The sequence below is a fragment of the Hemibagrus wyckioides genome, linkage group LG17 (genome assembly GCF_019097595.1).
Source record: "Hemibagrus wyckioides isolate EC202008001 linkage group LG17, SWU_Hwy_1.0, whole genome shotgun sequence".
Classification (NCBI taxonomy): Eukaryota; Metazoa; Chordata; class Actinopteri; order Siluriformes; family Bagridae; genus Hemibagrus; species Hemibagrus wyckioides.
In genome coordinates this window covers 698,458-720,688 of record NC_080726.1, presented here as the reverse complement: position 1 = coordinate 720,688, position 22,231 = coordinate 698,458, and the positions used below count along the sequence as shown (strand labels likewise).

Sequence of the window (22,231 nt, the reverse complement as noted above, 5' to 3'; positions counted from 1 at the left end):
GAGAGCTGGACAGGACGTTGTGAAAATGTTGACCTGTCCACTACAGCACTGCTGCTCTCACAATGGCGCCTGCTTAACCGTTTCCTCTTCATCATCATCATCATCATGATGTGTGTGGTGCATTAGTGTAATGTCCTAAAGTGATAAACTAATGGCTCACTAATGGCTACGTGTTTCCGACTGTCTGAGAGCTAATCAATGACAGAGAGAGAGTGAGAGAGAGAGAGAGAGACAGAGAAAGAAGAAGAAAGAGGGAGAGGGAGCGAGAGAGAGAGAGAGATTGGACACTGCATTAATGTCCAGTAGATTAGACACTGTACTGGTCCTGCTCGCTCTCCTATTTTTTCATTCATTCTTTGTTGGTTTTCTATATTTTTTCTTCTTCTCCTCTTGCTTTCACTTTCTTTATTCTTTTCTTCTTGCTGTTGCTGTTCTGTGTGTTTAGTCGAAGGCTCTGAGGGAGCGCTGGTTGTTGGATGGAGCACCCTCCAGTGGAGAAAACGAGTTTCAGAGACAGCTGCAGGAAGACGAGGCTAAAACCCTGGGCCTGGAGCAGAGCGTTCTCAGGTGGGTTCCTCAGGTCCAGTTATCGACCCGTCTTCTTCTTAAAGACACATGATGGAGGTTTAAAGCCGAGCTTGGGCCCGAGGTCGATGTTGTTCTATTAAAAAGAGTGGAGGACGATATGACTGCTCGGATCCACACGCATAAATATTTTACCCGGTGACTAACCCATGTGTGTCCGCTGCAGTGCTGGATTAGTATTTTACTCTACTGAACATATAAATATTTAATTATTGCTTAGTTTTTTCATTATCTGTCCACTACAGCCTACATAAACCAGCCGGATATAGTCTGAGATGACTGCAAAGAAGCATTTACAAAAGTCCAGAAAAGTCCACTTACAGATGAGGAGAATTGTCTCATTTGTTCATAAAAAAAAAAAATCTAAATAAAAGTCTTTTTTTTTTAAACATGAAGTGAATCTCTAACATCAGACCAACTAAAAAACTCTGTTTATTTTAGGAGTCTAAAGCCCTATTCACACGGCATTAGTTTTCCATGTCCTGGAGTATTTAGTCAGTATCTGTCGAGTCAGTGTTAGTTTACAGACTGAGGTACAGTGAGCAGTAATAATACCTCCAGAGGAAATTCACTGAACTCTCACTCAGGATTATGTGAAAAGAGGCTTTGTGTTTTTTCTCTCGCTCTTTTCTCTTCTCTCACATCAGAACCGAGGGTTTATAACAGGTCGTTGTGCAGTGTTATGACGTGTGTGTGTGTGTTATGACATCAGTGTCAAGTTGTAATGTGCTGCAGGTTGGAGCAGGAGATTGAGGAGCTGGAGACCGGAGTTCCTGCGTCTGAGTCCAGCACCGACGTTATTAACGTAAGTCTTTATTTATTCCTTTTTGTAAGAGACTAATATATTAACATCTGATATTAATAAAGTTATAGCAAATATGTTTTTAGCAAATAATTCGCATGACTGTAGCAGGAAAGAAGGCTGTGTAATGATGAATTATTTTATTATTTATTCTCGTTATTTTATAGGTTAATCAACCGGATCAGTGTGAAGTGGTTGATTGCTGATTTAAAACCAGATTATTTTACAGTAAACATTTTTTCTTTCCTCTTTCAGACGTCTGATGCTCCTGGAAAAGGTACTTCACTTTCTTTTATATTTCTTTCTTTCTTTCTTTTTTTTTTTTTTTATTTATTTATTTATTTATTTATTTATTTATGCATCACCAATGAAAGGTCATTTTGAAAGCAGTTTCTTTCACCTTTCTAGTGTTTTGAGTATGCTCATATACACTATCATTCATTCATTGAATATGTTTTGATTAAATACAAATAATAAAATAAATCATATATAATAATAAAATAAAATAAAAAATAAATATAAAAATATAAATATAATATAAAAATAAAAATGAAATAAAATAAATAAATATGATCATTTATTTTAAAAAAAATTATTTCTATGTTCAGTCAGGGAAAACAACAGCAATATATTGACACATTCTTTTGTTGTTCTGCTTTTGTCTTACAAGTTATAATTTGTTTTAATAATATAATAATATTTGTTATAATAATTATAAAAAGTTATAATAATGCTAAAGAGATAAATCAGAGCTAACATTAGATTCTCTTGATATTCAGACTCAGCTTTGGCCACAAATAACTTAAAAGTCATCCTTGTTTTGTCACTGGATGATGGTTTTTGCTAGCTAGCATGTAGTCATAGAGTGGGACCAAGGCTCAGAGGATAACCAAAACATGAACAGAACACATATACATATAACTGAGGCTCAGGAAATCGTCTATAGAGAAGTTTGTAAAGTCTCAGTAACCATGGAAACCAGACAGTTCTATTAGCATTGAGTTCTAACACACTGTTAGCACAGTGAAGATGTGTTGAATGTTAAACGTAGAGTATGGGAAAGTAAACATGTGGAATTTTGAGAAGCTCAGCTGATCACATACACTTTTTCCTCGTTTCCAGTGGAGAACGGCGTCCCTAAAACCAGACAGGTGACTGGCATTGAGGCGAAGCTGGAGTGCACAAATTTAGACGCGAAGGCCATTGAGAACGCCAGCGCTGACCACCCGGTCACAATGGTGTTCATGGGCTACAAAAACGTGGAGGACGAGGACCAGACCAAGAAGGTGCTGGGCATCGAGGATGCTGTGAAGGCAGAGTTCGTTGTCATCGAGGACAGCGAAAACAAAGCAGCCACAGAGGACGGAAAAAACGAAGAGAAAGCTCCCCTGAATGGTGCCCCCTCCAGTCCGGACAACAAGAAACAGGACGAGGCCCCGAGCGGAGACGAGGCCAAACGGGACGAGGTCAAGAAAGAAAAGCAGCCATGCAAGTGCTGCACCATCATGTGAGCATGGGGGGGGGGTCTAAACTTTTACTCAAAATAAATACTAAATATTACAAAAAAAAATACAAAATCCAGAGAGGAACTGCTGACAACGCAGTAATTCATATAAATGTTGGAAAAAATTACAATGAACATGAAAAACATATCATTAATGCTATCGTAGTCGGAGTATTGTTAACACAGTGCTAGCGATGACATCACTGCTGACATCATCGCTAGAGACATCATTAATCACATAATGACATCATTCTTAGCATTGTTGATAATGCTAACTGAAATGATATCATTGTTGGCCTTGATAATAATAATACCCTTAGCATAGTTATTTTTTCGCTAACTTCAGTCTTTTATACGAATAAGACAAATGTGTGTTAAAGCCCACATGCGAGGTCGATCTGTCCGGAACATCGGAATGATTAAAAAAAGACCCAGAAAAGCTGAAGTTACTAATTTCACTTAGCATTGGTGTGACAGCAAGGCTTACGTATGTGATAATGCTAACATTTTTATTCTAATGATAAACTCACTAAACTCACTGTTAGCACTGCTTATAGCAGCAGCAGCATCACTGTTACTGCCAAAAACACCATCTACTGCCAATGATGCTAATCAGTAACTTTTATATCATATCTTATCTTTTATATGGAGATTGTAAAGGTGCAGTAACCATGGAAACTATTCAGAACCATCAAGAACAGCAACATTTACCTCAGATACTAAAAAAATAATGATTCTGTTTGAATAAAATTAGACTTTTCAACACTAAGCATCAACCAGTGATTCAGTTAGCATGGTAGCATCGTATTGACGAGTGTGAAGTCAGGAAAATGATAAATACCACAGAAACGGGTTGTTTAGTTGGTGAGAATTTATATAACAGCATCCGCAATTAATGATGCTAATATGAGAAGTTATTAATATTAACATATATTAGCAATATGAAGATTAGAAAGTAGCGTTAGTGTTGCGATTTTTTCACTGTATGTTATTACTGCCGTCTGGCCGCACTTCCTCTGTGTGTTTGTATTTATATATGTAATGTATTTGTATGTTGTTCAGTTTCTACTTCTTTTTTTATTTCTATTGATATTTTTCTATATTTCTGTCTCGACATTTCTAAATATATGATAAATATGAACTTATATTTTCATTATGTAATCTTATGTGCTTACGGACATAAGGGACAGAAGGGGCGGAGTTTGGTGTCATTTCACTTTATTTTATTTTTAAATAGAAGTATGAAGGACATCTCAATCTGAACATTTCTCTCTCTCTGAGCTATAGTTTCATTCTCCAATATTATATTACAGAGCTATTATGTTTTTATAATGTATGTATCCTGTGTTTTATTTCATGTTTGATCATCTCAGACCACTGTGAGGATGTAGAACACACACACACACACACACGGTAGGAAAAGATGTGTGTAAATAAATGTGACGTATTGTTTATTATGCTTAATGACACACACATGATATAAAAGGCCACTAAAAACCTGTTTTCACAACAAAACACTGTTCTTACCTGTTTCCTGCCTGTTCTTACCTGTTACAAACCTACACACCTTATTCACTATGTAGTGCACATAAACACCATCATCAGTCCACTGTGGGTGCGTCCCAATCTCTTCCCATTGGGACTGGTTTTAGTTCTAAAGATGGAACCTGACCACTCTTTGTGTCATCGTGATGTTTCTGGTTCTGTTGTTGTGGGTTATGGAACCTTGTCTTTCGTTCTCGATTGTTTCCTGCTGTGGTCCACGTACTTGATTCAGGAAGAAAACACAAATAAAAACTGTTGTGTTATGATGGCTGCTGTCCTTCCTGTTCATTCAAAACACTATGAATATGCTGAAATAACACCACTGGACATGCACATATAACAAAAACGTTCCACTTGGTCCAACCACACGTCCATCTGTTCTACAGGAATTAATAAACTTCTTTATCTTCATGCTTCCACAAAAAAATCTGAAAGATTCAATGTGAATATTATTGGAGATGCTAATTCTACATGCCCCATCCACTTCACCTGGGAAACAGTGTACCTTGTCCTGAATTTGCATACTGGAAACTGATTGGCTCCTGCATTTTATGATGCAATAGCAACATCATCACTCACTCAGAGTGTTCAGATTCCTGATTCTCTTCTCTTCGCCTCGTTTTGGTGTTTAAAACTGTTCAGTGCTTTATTTAATACGAGACTATTAACCATCTGCAAGTTTCATTTTACCAGAAAACACACTTGAGTAACTTTACTGATGTTTTTTCAAGGTTCTTGTAATTAAGAATATGAAAGTTTTTTTTGCTGACATCCACATTTTATTACCCTTTTTATTTACATAATCGCTGGTTAGAAACTAATGCTGCTTTAAAATCTGAGCTTGGAATGACATTATTTTCAATATCAGCTCCTTTGTACTAAAAATTGGTAAAAAAAAAAAACAAAACAAAAAAAACCCACGGACATGAAGCCGCTATCGTTAGTGATCTTAAGTTTCTAATGTATTAACCTTCTCAGAACTAACAAGCTGTATGGTCTAAGTTATAGACTGTTGATCTATGGTATGATAAACTCATTTAAAGCAGTAAAGTGTTAATTTATTTCCTGCTGAAGATCAGCGGCCATCTTGAGACGATGACGTGCTGAGGTCAGTTGAAACCTTTTCATCTTTATTATTATTAGGAATTCTGAATGGATCGGTCATTTCCTTTGGGTTTCCTTTGTCACATTGAGTTCTGAGCTTTATTAATAATACACAGCATAAATACACATTTTTGTTCCCTTTTCAGAGTTTTACCCATTAAAGAAAAGAAAGTATAGTGTAGATTGGGAAACACTAGATCGTTGTATTGTAATTAATAGCCATCATCAGAGGGAATTAGCTCAAGTCGTTTAGCTGATAAACTGACTTAGCAATGCTGAACTTTAGTCCGAAAAGTTTTTAGGCCGCCTTTTTAAGAGTGACAACCACTGTGTCCAATCCCTCTGACAGACTGTGTCTTAGTTCCCGCCCTCATTCGGATATTTGACCAATCAAAGAGCGCCGTGGCGGCAGTCCGCCATTTTGTGAGTCTATAAAGGATTGTAGCGAGCCTCGTTAGCGATTCCGCAAACCTGAAAGTGCCATGGACGGGTAAGTGCTGTGAGGGAAAAGACATTTCTAGACATAAAAGTGTCTGTAAAAACACCTTCTCTTGTATTTCTGATGGTTACCTGTTCGCCTCTTATGGTTTTTTAATTCGAAGTGTACAGATGAATAAATGCGGCTGTAGAATTTCAGTGTGAAACATTTCTTTGAAACAAGCTGGCTAGCAACATGTCCGGGTTGTAACGTTAGTGCTTTTTAAAATCCTACCCGTATTCTAATAAGTTCCGCCTCCTGTCCTGTGACTGGTTAGTTGGTCCAAGTTACGTGGAAACAGCAAATCCCAACAGGATGAGCCCCGAAGGCGGGATTTTTGTAACCAATCTGTGCGCAGGAGTCAGGTTTGGTCGGAATACAGGCGGACATCAGTAACGCGGAAGCGACACGATTCACAAGTTTGTACATCAGCAACTTGTTGAAGATTCTGATCACTGTTATCAGTTTTAAACTGAAAGCACATGAATAAAACACGTTAACCTGGCAAATATGTGTTTAACCGAACAGTAAGTCGGAACACCTGTACAATTAGTTGTTACCTGTTGAAGAATTAAGTGAGCTGGATTAATTTAGCTAGCTAACTGCCCTGGGCTGCTAAAGCTGTGTTTAAACACTCACAACTCACTTATCTAAAATTCTCTCTCATAAGCACACTTAACACCACTCTGTCTTTAAATTCTGTACAGCTCAGATTCACTCGGTTTTATCAGCAGGTCAGAGGTCATGTAGTTTAGTGTATATGACCCCATCATGGGAGGGGCGGCGCAGTATGATGTCATGAATATGTGAAAAAACATCCACACAGTGTGACGGTGAAACTAACATTATTATAATTATTACTGTTATTACTAATACTGCTGATGGTAGTAATAAATATCTGAGAGACACTAGTGTTATATAATTATGAACACATCCTGCTTGTTTTAATCCATCAGGGAAAATAATCTGCACTTCTGTTTACACTCATGTTTACACAGCTGAAGGGAAAGTCCACTTTTTATCCTGATTTTTCGCTGAAGCATTCGTTCATTGTCGTAGAAAGAGCATAATAAATAAATGTGGCTTATTTATAATGTATGTGAACATTTGTACATTCTTTAAAAGAAAGCTTTATTTCAAATGTACTTAAATATGTAGTATTTTGTCCTGAAAAGAGACTGGAGGTAGTGCACTAGGGTAGGGTCTACAGCAGCGGAGCAGGAGAGTGTTTGTGTAGGTGTTTATCATTCCTGAGGGTAAATAAATGAAACTTGTGCTTCCAACTCATTGTCCTTCATTAAGAATGAGGTAATGAGGTTGTGGATATTCATTATGCACTATGTGTGCATTAATATTCAGAGATGTTTCGTGTAGCCAAAATTCTCCTTCAGTTGTGAAATGAATTCATTTATTGATTGCTGATGGGCTCTCGCTCGATCGTGTGATGTTGCTATGGTGCCCGGGACGCCTGAGAGCTGATGAGCGAGTCGGATCGGGTCGGTGTGATGTGCTTTGTGGTCTGACCGTCAGGATACGGAAATCAGTCAGACTCCAGAACTCAGCTTCTCTGCAGATTAGATTTGTTTGTTTGTTTATTAATGGTGTATTTATTTTATCTGTTTTTGCAGACGTTTAGAGACGGATTTGTATCCTCTGGGATCCAGCTACGTCACTGACATTGAGTGAGTTGTGCTTCTTCAGCAGTAAACTATTAATCTTCTGCTTGTCTTATTACTCTCTGTGTGTGTGTGTGTGTGTGTGTGTGTGTGTGTGTGTGTGCGCGCGCAAACACACACCGTTGTACTGCTCTCTGACCTTAAGATCATAGTTTAGATTCTTGCACATTCCTCAGGAAAAGCACACAGTTATGTCAGATAATCTGATCTAATCCAGCTCTGATGTTAGTGTGTGGGGGGTGTAGTGTGATGTGATTAGTGTTCAGTCTTTCAGTAGCTTGACACAGTGAAAATGCCATGTTTGATAAGTGATGAATAGATAAAACTTTATTTCCTCTTTTAAGATTAGTCTGTGTGTGTATATATATGATGTGCTGTGTATAATCACTCTGCTTCATTTCCTCTCTTCCAGTGGTGTCCATGATATAACAGTCGGCACGAAGGTACGTCCCCCTGTTCCCTCATCGTACCTGTGTCTGAGTTTCTGCAGAATTATTTAGAACCTGTCCTTTACCAGCTTCAGCATCAGAGCAGCTCTGGCTTTATATATAGTACAAAGAAAATAGCAGTGTGTTTATGGTTTAAAAGTAGTGTAAAGATAGTAGGTAGAGCGAGAGAGAGCGCAAGAGGGATTGCGAGAGCGTGAGGGGGTGTCGGCTTCAGGCTCCTGGTTCCTGTCAGAAAATTAATAAAAGGCCATGAAGGCAGCAGGGAGTCAGATTCCTCAGAGCTGAGAGGAGATCCAGCATTCACTCTGATACTCTCTCTGTCACTCTCACACACTCACACGCTCTCGCATTGTTCAGGTGCAGCTGTGTTTCCTTACTCTCAGGAGTTTCCTGCTCCACTGTGAGCGATGAAGCAAAATCATCCTCATCACCACCGGACACGAGACGTCTCTGCCTTACACACTCGACTTCAGAGCTCAGATTTATTATAAACAAACTTAACTAAAATTCACTTTAAATGAGAATGATGAAGAATAATCATTAAACTAATAACTGTTAAAAAATAAATACAAATAAACCATTTTAAATAAAATAAATGCTCAAAATAAAAAGCTTTTATTAAGTTAATTCATTATATATAAAAGTACAATTAAAAAATAAGTAAAATGTAAACAAATAAATGAATTAATAAATAAAAAATAAACAAACCTAAATAATAAACAGTCAGGAGAAGAGCTTTGTCACTTCATTATATGGTTTTATTAAACATGATGATTTAAAGTGACGTGAATATATCACAGACGAGTGTGTAGAGAGAGAGAGAGAGGAACAGACGAGTGTGTAGAGAGAGAGAGAGAGGAACAGACGAGTGTGTAGAGAGAGAGAGGAACAGACGAGTGTGTAGAGAGAGAGAGAGAGAGGAACAGACGAGTGTGTAGAGAGAGAGAGAGAGAGGAACAGACGAGTGTGTATAGAGAGAGGAACAGACGAGTGTGTATAGAGAGAGGAACAGACGAGTGTGTAGAGAGAGAGAGAGGAACAGACGAGTGTGTAGAGAGAGAGAGAGGAACAGACGAGTGTGTAGAGAGAGAGAGAGAGGAACAGACGAGTGTGTAGAGAGAGAGAGGAACAGACGAGTGTGTAGAGAGAGAGAGAGGAACAGACGAGTGTGGAGAGAGAGAGGAACAGACGAGTGTGTAGAGAGAGAGAGGAACAGACGAGTGTGTAGAGAGAGAGAGGAACAGACGAGTGTGTAGAGAGAGAGGAACAGACGAGTGTGTAGAGAGAGAGGAACAGACGAGTGTGTAGAGAGAGAGGAACAGACGAGTGTGTAGAGAGAGAGAGGAACAGACGAGTGTGTAGAGAGAGAGAGAGGAACAGACGAGTGTGTAGAGAGAGAGAGAGGAACAGACGAGTGTGTAGAGAGAGAGAGAGGAACAGACGAGTGTGTAGAGAGAGAGAGAGGAACAGACGAGTGTGTAGAGAGAGAGAGAGAGAGGAACAGACGAGTGTGTAGAGAGAGAGAGAGAGAGGAACAGGCAGACGAGTGTGGGGAGAGAGAGAGGGGAACAGACGAGTGTGGGGAGAGAGAGAGGGGAACAGACGAGTGTGGGGAGAGAGAGAGGAACAGACGAGTGTGTAGAGAGAGAGAGAGGAACAGACGAGTGTGTAGAGAGAGAGAGGAACAGACGAGTGTGTAGAGAGAGAGAGAGAGGAACAGACGAGTGTGTAGAGAGAGAGAGAGAGGAACAGACGAGTGTGTAGAGAGAGAGAGAGAGGAACAGACGAGTGTGTAGAGAGAGAGAGAGAGGAACAGGCGAGTGTGTGGGGAGAGGGGGGGGGACAGGCGAGTGTGGGGGGAGAGGGGGGGCAGGCGAGTGTGGGGGGAGGGGGGGGCAGGCGAGTGTGGGGGGAGGGGGGGGCAGGCGAGTGTGGGGGGAGGGGGGGGGCAGGCGAGTGTGGGGGGAGGGGGGGGGCAGGCGAGTGTGGGGGGAGAGGGGGGGCAGGCGAGTGTGGGGGGAGAGGGGGGGCAGGCGAGTGTGGGGGGAGAGGGGGGGCAGGCGAGTGTGGGGAGAGAGGGGGGGCAGGCGAGTGTGGGGAGAGAGGGGGGGCAGGCGAGTGTGGGGAGAGAGGGGGGGCAGGCGAGTGTGGGGAGAGAGGGGGGGGGGGACAGGCGAGTGTGGGGAGAGAGGGGGGGGGAACAGGCGAGTGTGGGGAGAGAGGGGGGGGGAACAGGCGAGTGTGGGGAGAGAGGGGGGGGGAACAGGCGAGTGTGGGGAGAGAGGGGGGGAACAGGCGAGTGTGGGGAGAGAGGGGAACAGGCGAGTGTGGGGAGGGGGAACAGGCGAGGTGTGGGGAGGGCAGGCGGGGAACAGGCGAGTGTGGGGAGGGGGGAACAGGCGAGTGTGGGGAGGGGGGGGACAGGCGAGTGTGGGGAGGGGGGGAACAGGCGAGTGTGGGGAGAGAGGGGGGGGGAACAGGCGAGTGTGGGGAGAGAGGGGGGGCAGGCGAGTGTGGGGAGAGAGGGGGGGCAGGCGAGTGTGGGAGAGAGGGGGGGCAGGCGAGTGTGGGGAGAGAGGGGGGCAGGCGAGTGTGGGGAGAGAGGGGGGGGACAGGCGAGTGTGGGGAGAGAGGGGGGGGGACAGGCGAGTGTGGGGAGAGAGGGGGGGGGAACAGGCGAGTGTGGGGAGAGAGGGGGGGGGAACAGGCGAGTGTGGGGAGAGGGGGGGCAGGCGAGTGTGGGGAGAGGGAACAGGCGAGTGTGGGGAGAGGGGGCAGGCGAGTGTGGGGAGGGGGGGGACAGGCGAGTGTGGGGAGGGGGGGCAGGCGAGTGTGTGGGAGGGGGGGGCAGGCGAGTGTGGGGAGAGAGGGGGGGGGCAGGCGAGTGTGGGGAGAGGGGGGGGCAGCCGTGACTTTGTTCTGCTGCTGGAGAGGAAACGCTTCTCTTCATCATGTCATGTGACCCACACACACTCACCATCTTACACTGCTCTACTGCTCTGTCTGTCTGTGTCTCTCTGTCTGGGTCTGTCTGTGTTTCTAAAAGTTCTTCACCTTCCACAGAACTCCTCCATCATCAAACATTTCAGTCACTGATTATTGATGTCATTATTTTAGTAATTTAACGTCGTCTTTTGTTTATTGATTTTTTATTTTTATTCTGTTTTATTGGCTTAAATTTTTAAATATGTTTTTCTATAAAACGCAATTATTTATGCAGTTTATTCTTTCTCATAGCTGTTTGCTGTATTTTTGTGCTGTTTAACTTTCGTTTAGTTTGATTTATTTTTTGGTATTTTTGCGTTCATTCTTAAATAAACTGTATTATTCCAGGCAGTTTTATTTGTATTTGTTTAGTTTGTCTAGTTTTGTGAAGTCATTTATGTAGATGGTTTTGTGTTTTTAATTTGTGTGTGTGTGTTTTCAGAGGGGATCTGACGAACTCTTTTCCTCCTGCGTCTCTAACGGCCCCTATATCATGAGCTCAGGTGCAGGTGTGTGTTACAGCACGTCTTTATCACGATAAGAGTCCCTGCAGAATTAAACATTTATTTAAACTAGCTGCCTGAACGTCATCTCTGTGACGAAGATGATGATGATGATGATGATGATGATTAGTATTTTGATGGTTCTTTGTGTCTCCAGCGAACGGTAACGACAGTAAGAAGTTCAAAGGGGACATCAGGAGTCCAGGCGTCCCCTCTCGAGTTGTCCATGTGAGAAAGTTACCCAGCGACATCAACGAGGCGGAGGTCATCTCATTAGGACTTCCTTTCGGCAAAGTGACCAACCTTCTGATGCTCAAGGGCAAAAACCAGGTGCGTGCGTGTCATGAGGGGAGGTGTTAACTAGTGAGTGGGAAGTGGTTAAGTCTGAACACTGAGCTCAGTCCTGACTGTGGTGTGTGTGTGTGTGTGTTCTTTGAACCCAGGCTTTTCTGGAGATGAACACGGAGGAGTCGGCTCAGACAATGGTGAACTATTACTCCTCCGTCACACCCGTCATACGAAACCATCCCGTCTTCATGCAGTACTCCAACCACAAGGAGCTGAAGACCGACAACTCGCCCAACCAAGTGGTACATCCTCATCCTCCTCGTCATTCACACACCTCTCTCCTATGGCTGTGTCCCAAACGTCTTGTTCACTGTATAGTGCACATAAACACCCTCACACTCCTTGTAGTCCACTCGGGGTGTGTCTCAAACCACACACTAGCTTCCCATTGGCCCAGAAACCTGCCAGGTTTTTAGCCCCGTCCTTTTGTATTTGGCTCCGCCCATTAGAGCTGTGTGTTGATTTTGAACTTTTGTAATTTTCTGCACTGCTGATTAGAAGAGTGTTATGTTGTGTACATTACTGTGTTTATAACCTGATGTCTGTGGTGTTGGTGTAGCGTGCTCAAGCAGCCCTGCAGGCAGTCAACGCGGTTCAGACGGCCAGCGTGCCTCTCAGCAGTGTGGAGGCAGGAGGATCAGGAAGTCAGAGTCCTGTACTGAGGGTGATTGTGGAGAACCTGTTCTACCCGGTCACTCTGGAGGTTCTGCACCAGGTAACTGCACACCTGTACGCAGCTTTACAGCGACTGGTTAGACTGGCCGTGTATCGGGACTCATTCTTTTTCTTCATTTGGGAGTAGATCTTCTCGAAGTTTGGCACGGTGCTGAAGATCATCACCTTTACCAAAAACAATCAGTTCCAGGCTCTGGTTCAGTACTCGGATGCCATGACGGCTCAGCACGCCAAGCTGGTGAGAAAACAGACACACCGTGTGAAACATGTGGATTCACTTCTTTTATTTCTGATAATGTGCTTTAATCGGTGATTGTGTAGATTAGTAGCTGCTGCTGTAACCATAAACTCAACATCTCTCAGCCCAGGAGTCTCTTCCTTACCTCTGACTTGCACATCTGCATGTTGCACATCTGCACGTCGCACATCTGCACATCATACATCTGCACATCACGTTACACATCTGGACATTTCACATCATCTGGATTTGTGTGAAGCCCACTGTGTTTTTCCTCCAGTCTCTGGATGGACAGAACATCTATAATGCCTGCTGTACACTGCGCATCAGCTTCTCCAAACTCAGCAGTCTGAACGTCAAGTACAACAATGATAAGAGCAGAGACTACACTCGGCCCGATCTGCCCACGGGGGACGGCCCGACCTCGCTCGAACCGCAGGCTATCGCCACCACCGCCTTCAGTAAGAGCAGGGTTGTTTACCCCAAATCACTGAAGTCCAGCAGGCACTAATTACAGGATTCAGAGTACAGATTATTGATTCATTCTCTCCCCCCCCATCTACCCCCCCCCCCCCAAAGGCCCTGGTTTAATCTCTGCAGCTCCTTTTGCGAGTACTCATGGTTTCCCTCCCGCGTTCACTCTCCAGCAGGCTGCAGGTGAGATTACACACACCATCAGAGGTCATTATTCTCCTCCGGTCAGTTTCAGTGCAGCTGAACAGAGAGGGGTCGGTATTTTAAATAAAGATGCCAGAAAGGAAGTGATGTGTGTTTCATGTTCTCGGCTTTTCGTCCACAGGTCTGTCTCTTCCCGGCATTCCCAGTGCATTGGCGTCTCTCGGGGTTCCGGCTGCAGCCGCGGGTCGACTCGCGCTGTCCGGCCTCAACACCACAACACACACTGTCCTGCTCGTCAGTAACCTCAACCCAGAGGTGTGTGTGATTTGTTGTGTAGTTGTGTAGGTGATGTATAAATGATCTGACTGTTTTAATGACTCAGAATTGTTCAGAATTTCACTGATGAGGGATTTGGGAAAGTTTCTTCAGTATTTATGTAAAATAAGATGTGATGGACAGTAAAGCAGCAGTAACGTAAAGCTGACCATGATGAGTTGAGGTGTTGACCATGTGCAGAGTTTCAGTTGTATAATTTTGTCTCTTTGCCTTTTCCTGTGTTTCATTGTTAATCTGTTTCTCCTCTTTTTCTCTTAGTGAAGGCATTTAATTTTAGTGACTTCTGCAACACTGTGTGTACTCACCTGATCTTCTGTTTTTTTTTCTTCCTTCTCTCTCTCTCTCTCTCTCTCTCTCTCTCTCTCTCTCTCTGTATCGCTCATCCTGGCTTTTTTTTCTCCCCATTGACGACGAACGACAAACCCACATTTGTTCTCTCCTGGATTTTTTTTCTCCTTCTCTTACGTTCTTCTGTTTGGATCTGCGGAAATGTCGAACCTGCACTTCTCCGATCTTTCTCCCTTCCCTTCCTCCCTCGCTGCCTTCCTCTGCTGTTTCTAAAGAGCGTTACGCCCCAATGCCTCTTTATTCTTTTCGGTATGTTATCACTGCCATCTCCTTCTTTTTGTGTTTCATATTTATAACCGTTCTGTCTCAGTATCTCCACCAATCAGCTTCAGGCAGCTGCACACATCACACAGGATGGGCTGAAGTTAGCAGATTAGCACATAAGCAACAAGATGCACCATTTCTACTTTCATTAGACATTCTCTTCAGGTCTTATTAAAGAGTTTGTTCAGGACATGATGGGGTGTGCCATTTTTAGTAACAAAATGCAAATCTTTCAATTCCAGACAGTTTATACAGTAAAGTTAAAATGGCATGTGTAAAAGTTTACACACCTGAGAAGTCAATTTCATATGTACACTGATCAGCCATAACATTATGACCACCTGCCTAATATTGTCAGTCCCCATTTTGCTCCTAAAACAGTCCTGACCTATTGAGGCATGGACTCCACTAGATCCCTGAAGGTGTGCTGTGGGATCTGGCACCAAGATGTTAGCAGCAGATCATTTAAGTCCTCTAAGAACTTGTTTGTCCAGAACATCCCACAGATGCTGGATTAGATTGAGATCTGGGGAATCTGGAGGTCAGGTCAACACCTCAAACTGGTTGTTGTGGTCATCAAACCATTCCTGAACCCTCATGGGCACCCTGACCGGTCTGCGGCCCCATGCTCAACAAAATGTGCTGCACTGTGTATTCTGACCCCTTTCTATCAGAACCAGCATTAACTTGAGCCTTCACTCCCCACGTGCATCAGTGAGCCTCGGCCGTCCATGACCCTGTCGCTGGTTCACCACTGTTCCTTCCTTGGACCACTTTTGATAGATACTGACCACTGCAGACCAGGAACACCCCACAAGAGCTGCAGTTTTGGAGATGCTCTGATCCAGTGGTCTAGCCATCACAATTTGGCCCTTTTGGTCAAACTCACTCAAATCCTTACGCTTGTCCATTTTTCCTGCTTCAACATCAACTTTGAGGACAAAATGTTCACCTGCTGCCTAATATCACACCCACTAACAGGTGCCATGATGAGGAGATACTCAGTCTTATTCACTTCACCGGTCAGTGCTCAGTGTTATGGCTGACCGGTGTATATTTCTGTTTCTTGATCAGTTATTTGGGATGGAGCTAAAGCTCTAAACCCTTAGCTAGAGTTGTGCCCTAGGTAGGGACACTACATCTGGAGTGTGCTTGTGCATCCAGAGGGAGCACTGAGATCTTTTTGGTTTCTGAGATGTTGCATCTTGTTGCCGGTTCCTAAAGAACACCATCCCATTTTAAACTCCATGTTAGGCGTCTGCATGTCTCATGTATTATTTATTTATTAATTTGCATGTTGTCTTAAAACAGATCACATGATCACACAGCTCTAGACTGTACAGTCTTATGTAGAACTACTGGACATCAGGGCTGAGTTACAGACAGGATGTAGAGCAGGATGATACCATCAGACCCTGAGGTGTAGAGTTATAGAATTTGAGAGAGATGGTCAGATTGATGTATGTTGTGTTTTAGTGCATGCTGTAACACAATCACTGAATTCCACTGATTTAATCATCTCTGTGTGTTAGGACTGAATGAAGCTTAATGTGTGTGTTGAAGGTGTGTATGGCGATGTGATGAGGGTGAAGATCCTCTTCAACAAGAAAGAGAACGCTCTGGTGCAGATGGCAGACGGAACACAAGCACAACTTGGTAAATATGAGTTTTAATTCTACTCTGAGCTGGAAATGGACTTTACTGGAGTGAGAGATGGAGCGTGAGGAAAAAGATGAGGGGATGGAAAGAGATAAAGGGGTAAGGAATGAAGGGTGAGATGGAGAGAGATGAAGTATACTGTAGGTAATGAGGGATGAAGAGAAAAGAGGGGAGAGATGGTGCGGAGTTGTGGGATAGAGAGATGGCGCGGAGTTGTGGGATAAGCTGGTGGAAAGGGGGAGTATAGGAATAGAGGGATAGTGAGCGAGGATGAGAAATGGAGGAATAGAGAACAAGATGACTTGTGTAGATGAAGGAACCGAGTGACTAACAGGGTTTCATTATTGTGTGTATGTCAGCAATGAGTTACCTGAATGGTCAGAAGCTGCATGGGAAGCCTCTGCGTGTGACTCTGTCCAAACACACCACAGTGCAGCTGCCCCGAGAGGGACACGAGGACCAGGGACTCACTAAAGACTTCTCCACCTCTCCTCTCCACCGCTTCAAAAAGCCTGGCTCCAAGAACTACTCCAACATCTTCCCTCCATCCTCCACCCTCCACCTGTCCAACATTCCGTAAGTCTTCTTCCTATACCTGTCCAACATTCCCCAAGTCTCCTCCCCTCACCTGTCCCACATCCCCCAAGTCTCCACCCTCTACCTGTCCTGTACCAGTTCTGTCCTAAAGTGAGACTGATGTTAGAATGTAGTTAATGTAATGTAGAGCTGATTTAAATTTAGATTCACATCACTTGGCATTGTGTGTGTGTGTACAGACCCTCTGTTGGTGAAGATGATCTTAAAGGACTGTTCAGAAGTTCAGGAGCCACAGTGAAAGCCTTCAAGTTTTTCCAGTATGTTCTCCTCACTCACCCTCTGCACCTACACTTCATCACCACTTCCTGTTTCATTTATTTATTTCTTTATTTATGAATAAATATTTACTGAAGTTTGTGTTTATTTTTTTATATATATAAATTTATATTTAAATTTAAATGTGTGTGTATATATATAATATATATATATAATAAAAATAAATGCTTCTTTATTATATGCTTCATATCACATTGTTTTTTTATTATTTATTTATAAAGAGAAAAAATAATTTTGTATATAACTTTTACTACTATTTTATTTTCTTTAAAATAGTATTATATTTAATTTATATTTTGTTGGATTCTGTATTCTGATTCTGTACTTTTTACTTCTCTTAGTTTGTACTTTGTCTTTAGTCATGGTGCACACTTACTGCTTTTATCTGATGTGTGTGTATGCTTTCCCTCTGTTCTACCAGGAAAGACCACAAGATGGCGCTGATTCAGCTGGGCTCAGTGGAGGAGGCCATCGAGTCTCTGATAGAGTTCCACAATCACAATCTGGGCGAGAACCATCACCTCCGTGTCTCCTTCTCCAAATCCACCATCTGAGACCCTCACAGGGTCTCTCTCACACACACACACACACACACTTCATCATTCCTTTTCTTATTATCCACACACCTGAAGAAACCCAATATTTTAATTTGGGTTTAATTTGTAATCTTGCACGTTTTCTTAAACTTTTTGGTGCAAAAAAATGTATTTGTAGTGTAATCATCACTGTTTATCACCGTCACTCTCTATATCTCTATATCTATATATATCTATACGCTGGTTGTTTTTCTACGGGGATTCTGGGGAATTTTTTTTGCGCAATCATACATGCTGCCTGGTTCACACCTGGTGCCTACAATCTCACACACACACACACACACACACACACACACACACACACACACACAGCCACTCGAAACGTTTAAAACTACCCATATATATATATATCACTGTTCTCGTTTCTGCCTTTCAAAAACACAGTGCCTTATATGGTCACTTCCTGTTGGACCGTACTCCTGTCTCTGATGACGCACTTGAGCTGTTGATTTTCGTGATAAATTCTTTTCAGGTTTCTAAAAGAACAGATTTGGATTTGAGGGATATTCACACATCCCAGAGCGGAGACTTATTCTTATTTCTCAGATATTTGACTATAAATTGAGTTTGTGTAGAACGTAGTGGATTATAAGCAGATCATCTGAATCAGTGTGGAGATTTCGGAGACTTCCAGTCTAGAGTTGTTTTTGTGTTTAGAAAAAAAGGACAGATTTGGTTTATAAAGCAGGTTCATTTGCATATTCGTGTTCTTCCTGTTTTATGGTATAAAGAATCTTCAATATTCCAAAAAAAAAAAACAAAGCTAGAAATTCCTCTTCTGGGGAAAATCAGAGTGAAGATTCCTCACTTCAGGGCTTTTGATAGTTTTGCTAGCAGAACCGTTTCAGTTGTACGTTAATTATTCAGATGAGTCTCTAGGACACGCCCCCTCATTAGCATATATCTGCGTATTAGAGCCGTGTTAGGGCTTTTTGATTGGTTTGTTTATTATTCAGCAGTTGGTTTGTGTTGTAAGGATCACAGGTATAGGTGAAGGGGGGAATTTTACTTCTGCTAAGATTTTTTTGGGTGGTTTTTTGTATAAAAGAGATTTGTATCTTTAGAACAAATTCAGGTTAAAGTGCCTCAATCAGCCGAGTGATTGATTATTCATGAATGAATTCATTAGTTTTATATCGGAGCTTCAGGTGCTTCACAGGAGTTTTGTAAATGAAAGACTTTCAGCTTTATTCCTGGTTCATTTACATATTAATATTAATCCCAGATTTAATTCTTTACAGATTATTGATTTATTTTGTAAAGGATTTTTGGTCATTAATCACATGTCCAGGCATCGCTGAGATTCACCTCATCAGTTTAAACTTGACCTTTTTATAATTTTTCCTCATTTAAACCCAGCTCATTTGCATATCAGGCCCCGCCTTGTGATTCTTTTGGTCTTAATTTTGTTGGTTTATCTGGCTGTTAATTAGCGTATTGATCCTGGGCAGGTCCTGTGTAGAGGGTGAGGATGGCTTGGTCACTCGCACCGTCCAGACTGAGTGGTTCTAGGGAAACGTTTGGGATTCTTCTTGAATTATTTTGATTTGTTTATTCTAGGTTTAGCCCCACCCCCTTTTAGTTCATCTTGTTGAGCTGCATGTTATTGCTGTATCACTACACTTTACTTCACCCCACACACACACACACACACACACACACACACACACACACAAACACTGATATGGCTGATGTCAGGAGCAGATGGACCCCTGTGCCTTCACTTTGTGTTCTGCACAAAGCACTAAATTGATTTAAATCAGTGTAATTGGAGCCCAGACCTGCTGCCTTGACCGATTATATCCAGCACCATCTTCAGAGTGTTTACACTTCCTCCCTCACGCCAAATCTACTTCCTGTTCAAACCTCTTAATGTCTTAATGAAGTTGGGTTTTTTGGGCACTTTATGTTTATGTAGTTGAATCTGTTTGCATTCCTGGAGGTAAATAAAACATTCACAGCTTTCACATTGTTCACACACCAGACCTCCTCGCTGTGTGATGTTAGCGTGTACGGTTTGTCAGATCTACAAGGCTAACATAACTAATGAGTAACGATGGCTTATAACCACCAGATTAGCATACTGCCACTTAAATCCTCATTTACAAAAATCTACAAATCCACCTTTGTGCTTTAAGCCCCGCCCCTTACCTGGTCATCTCTCACTACTGACCTAGGTTAGCGTTAGCTCTGTAGGTCGCAGAAGTAGTGTACACGTCAGGGCAGTTAGTGTGTTTGGGTGTGAAGGGGGGGGGCTGTGTGTGTTTTATTTGCTGGTCAGACTTGTGGTTTTTTGCTCTTACATTCCTTTTCCATGGTTTTGACTCCTTTTGCTCAGATGCCTTTAATCGTTAAAAAAAAAAAGACCAAAACATGTGTAGTCTTAAGAGAGGGTGGAGTTTAAGGCTAGGTCCCAAACCGCTAGTGTTTGATAGACGTGTTCTTGCTGGAGGTCGCGCTAACGGTTCTCAGAATCCTCTTTTATTTCATTACACACTTAACTGCACCACTGGTGTTGCGTGATGGGTAATGGCTGCGGTTCCAGTAAGAACACCAGTCCTCATGAACTCTAGTGTTTAGGGCAGAGCCGTATTCCCCCACTTTATTTTTCTTTTCTTTTCCCCTCCCCCAGTGGTGATGGAGATGAAAATCAGGTCTTTATGTATATTTTGATAAAGTGGACGTTGTAGAGCATTTATGTTTTGTATTACACAGAATATTAAAGATGTGTCCATCACAGCCTGTCTACCTTCATGTGGAAACAGCCATGCTTTCCTTCTTTTATCATTTCTTCATTCTTTCAATAAATCCTTCATTCCTTTGCCTCGCCTTCTGTTTCTCGCTTTTTTTTTTTAATGTTTCCGTGTTCTGCATCTTTTTACTCACATCTGTTCATGATTTATTTACTCTTCTCATTACTGCAGTGTAGATGTCTCTCTCTCTCTCTCTCTCTGTGTGTGTATTAGACTGTATTTGGTGAATAGTTGTGGTCAGTCTGAGGTGTAGTTGGTGATGTAATGTCTCATGTCTCTTGAGACAGCAGTTTTTGCTCTATAAGTCTATACAAATGAAGATCATGGCCAGACTATAGAGGATCTTCTGAAGGTTTCATCAGTTCTGTCTGAGTGAGAAAGAGAAGCAAAAGAAAACATTCCACTCAAACGGAACTGGACCCAGTCGAATTTCTGCCTGTGTGTGACTGAAGTAGCCGACGTTTGTTGGATTAGTCATAACACGCTGGCCTTTAGCTGAACATGTTCCATGTCCCTGACCGCACTAGCACCAGAGGCGGAGCTTCCTGAGCTGACCGGTGAGTTCATGTCTGATTGATTGTGGTTTTTGTTCCGTAATAAATAAAGGTTATGGTGAAAACCTCAGAGGTTCTTCTCAGTTCTCCACTTGAGCACACAGGAAGTGGAGAGTGGTCACTTATAAATTAGTTTTTACAGCAGGGGGAGCAGCCTGACCACAGCTGAGAGGATTCTCATATCATGTTTCTGGTTCAGTTAGAAATCTCATTTCATGAGATCAGTCTTTGATTAGATTTTGATATTTTTCTTGATTTCTCATTAAACCTAACGACCTCACACAACACACTCCTGTCCATCTGTTTGTCCACATTAGGAGTCCTTCACTAATGATTTAAAGGTCACATCAGCTGACTGACCATCACATTCTCTATCCTTTCATCCTCCCTTCAGTAGTAATAACATGGTTTTATACAGTAATCTTGTTGCTCTCTGGGTCCAAAATTAATGTTCTGATCAGACCACAAGCAAGGCTGGAACTCTGACTAATATGATGTTCAATAAATACAGATCTGATATTTTTAATCTGAAGGAAACTTTAAATATTAGTGTCTTGGTTCCTGTCCATTTCTTTGGTCTGACTGATCGTCTGCTCTGAGGAGAAGCTGGTCTAAGGAGAAGCTTGTTTGAGGAGGGGTTTGAGAAGAAGCTGGTCTGAGAAGAAGCTTGTTTGAAGAGGGCTCTAAGAAGAAGCTGGTCTGAGAAGAAGCTTGTTTGAGGAGGGGTCTGAGAAGAAGCTTGTTTGAGGAGGGGTCTGAGAAGAAGCTTGTTTGAGGAGGGGTCTGAGAAGAAACTGGTCTGAGAAGAAGCTTGTTTGAGGAGGGGTCTGAGAAGAAGCTTGTTTGAGGAGGGGTCTGAGAAGAAGCTTGTTTGAGGAGGGGTTTGAGAAGAAGCTTGTTTGAGGAGGGGTCTGAGAAGAAGCTTGTTTGAGGAGGGGTCTGAGAAGAAGCTGGTCTGAGAAGAAGCTTGTTTGAGGAGGGGTCTGAGATGAAGCTTGTTTGAGGAGGGGTCTGAGATGAAGCTTGTTTGAGGAGGGGTCTGAGAAGAAGCTTGTTTGAGGAGGGGTCTGAGATGAAGCTTGTTTGAGGAGGGGTCTGAGATGAAGCTTGTTTGAGGAGGGGTCTGAGATGAAGCTTGTTTGAGGAGGGGTCTAAGAAGAAGCTTGTTTGAGGAGGGGTCTGAGATGAAGCTTGTTTGAGGAGGGGTCTGAGATGAAGCTTGTTTGAGGAGGGGTCTAAGAAGAAGCTTGTTTGAGGAGGGGTCTGAGATGAAGCTTGTTTGAGGAGGGGTCTAAGAAGAAGCTTGTTTGAGGAGGGGTCTGAGATGAAGCTTGTTTG

The 22,231-nt window shown here is 42.6% G+C and overlaps 2 protein-coding genes across 4 annotated transcripts in view; both read left to right on the top strand.

Annotated features, from left to right (window-relative positions):
• Positions 1-4,699, top strand: part of palm1b (paralemmin 1b) — a 29,617-nt gene extending 24,918 nt beyond the window's left edge. For all 3 annotated transcript variants that reach the window (XM_058414410.1, XM_058414412.1, XM_058414409.1), the window contains exons 4-7: positions 446-567; positions 1,321-1,390; positions 1,643-1,664; positions 2,510-4,699. In XM_058414410.1, the coding sequence (XP_058270393.1) occupies positions 446-567; positions 1,321-1,390; positions 1,643-1,664; positions 2,510-2,898 (603 nt within the window). In that variant the 3' untranslated portion in view covers positions 2,899-4,699. The remainder of the gene's footprint in view (positions 1-445; positions 568-1,320; positions 1,391-1,642; positions 1,665-2,509) is intronic.
• A 1,256-nt stretch (positions 4,700-5,955) lies between these two features.
• Positions 5,956-20,409, top strand: ptbp1a (polypyrimidine tract binding protein 1a). Its single transcript, XM_058413637.1, has 16 exons — positions 5,956-6,030; positions 7,647-7,700; positions 8,107-8,137; positions 11,571-11,637; positions 11,789-11,961; positions 12,075-12,221; positions 12,539-12,694; positions 12,782-12,892; positions 13,173-13,353; positions 13,472-13,549; positions 13,692-13,825; positions 14,410-14,443; positions 16,022-16,114; positions 16,477-16,693; positions 16,894-16,971; positions 17,412-20,409. The coding sequence occupies exons 1-16, from the start codon at positions 6,023-6,025 to the stop codon at positions 17,542-17,544; spliced, it is 1,695 nt and encodes a 564-aa protein (XP_058269620.1). The 5' UTR covers positions 5,956-6,022; the 3' UTR covers positions 17,545-20,409.
• Positions 20,410-22,231: the final 1,822 nt, after the last annotated feature.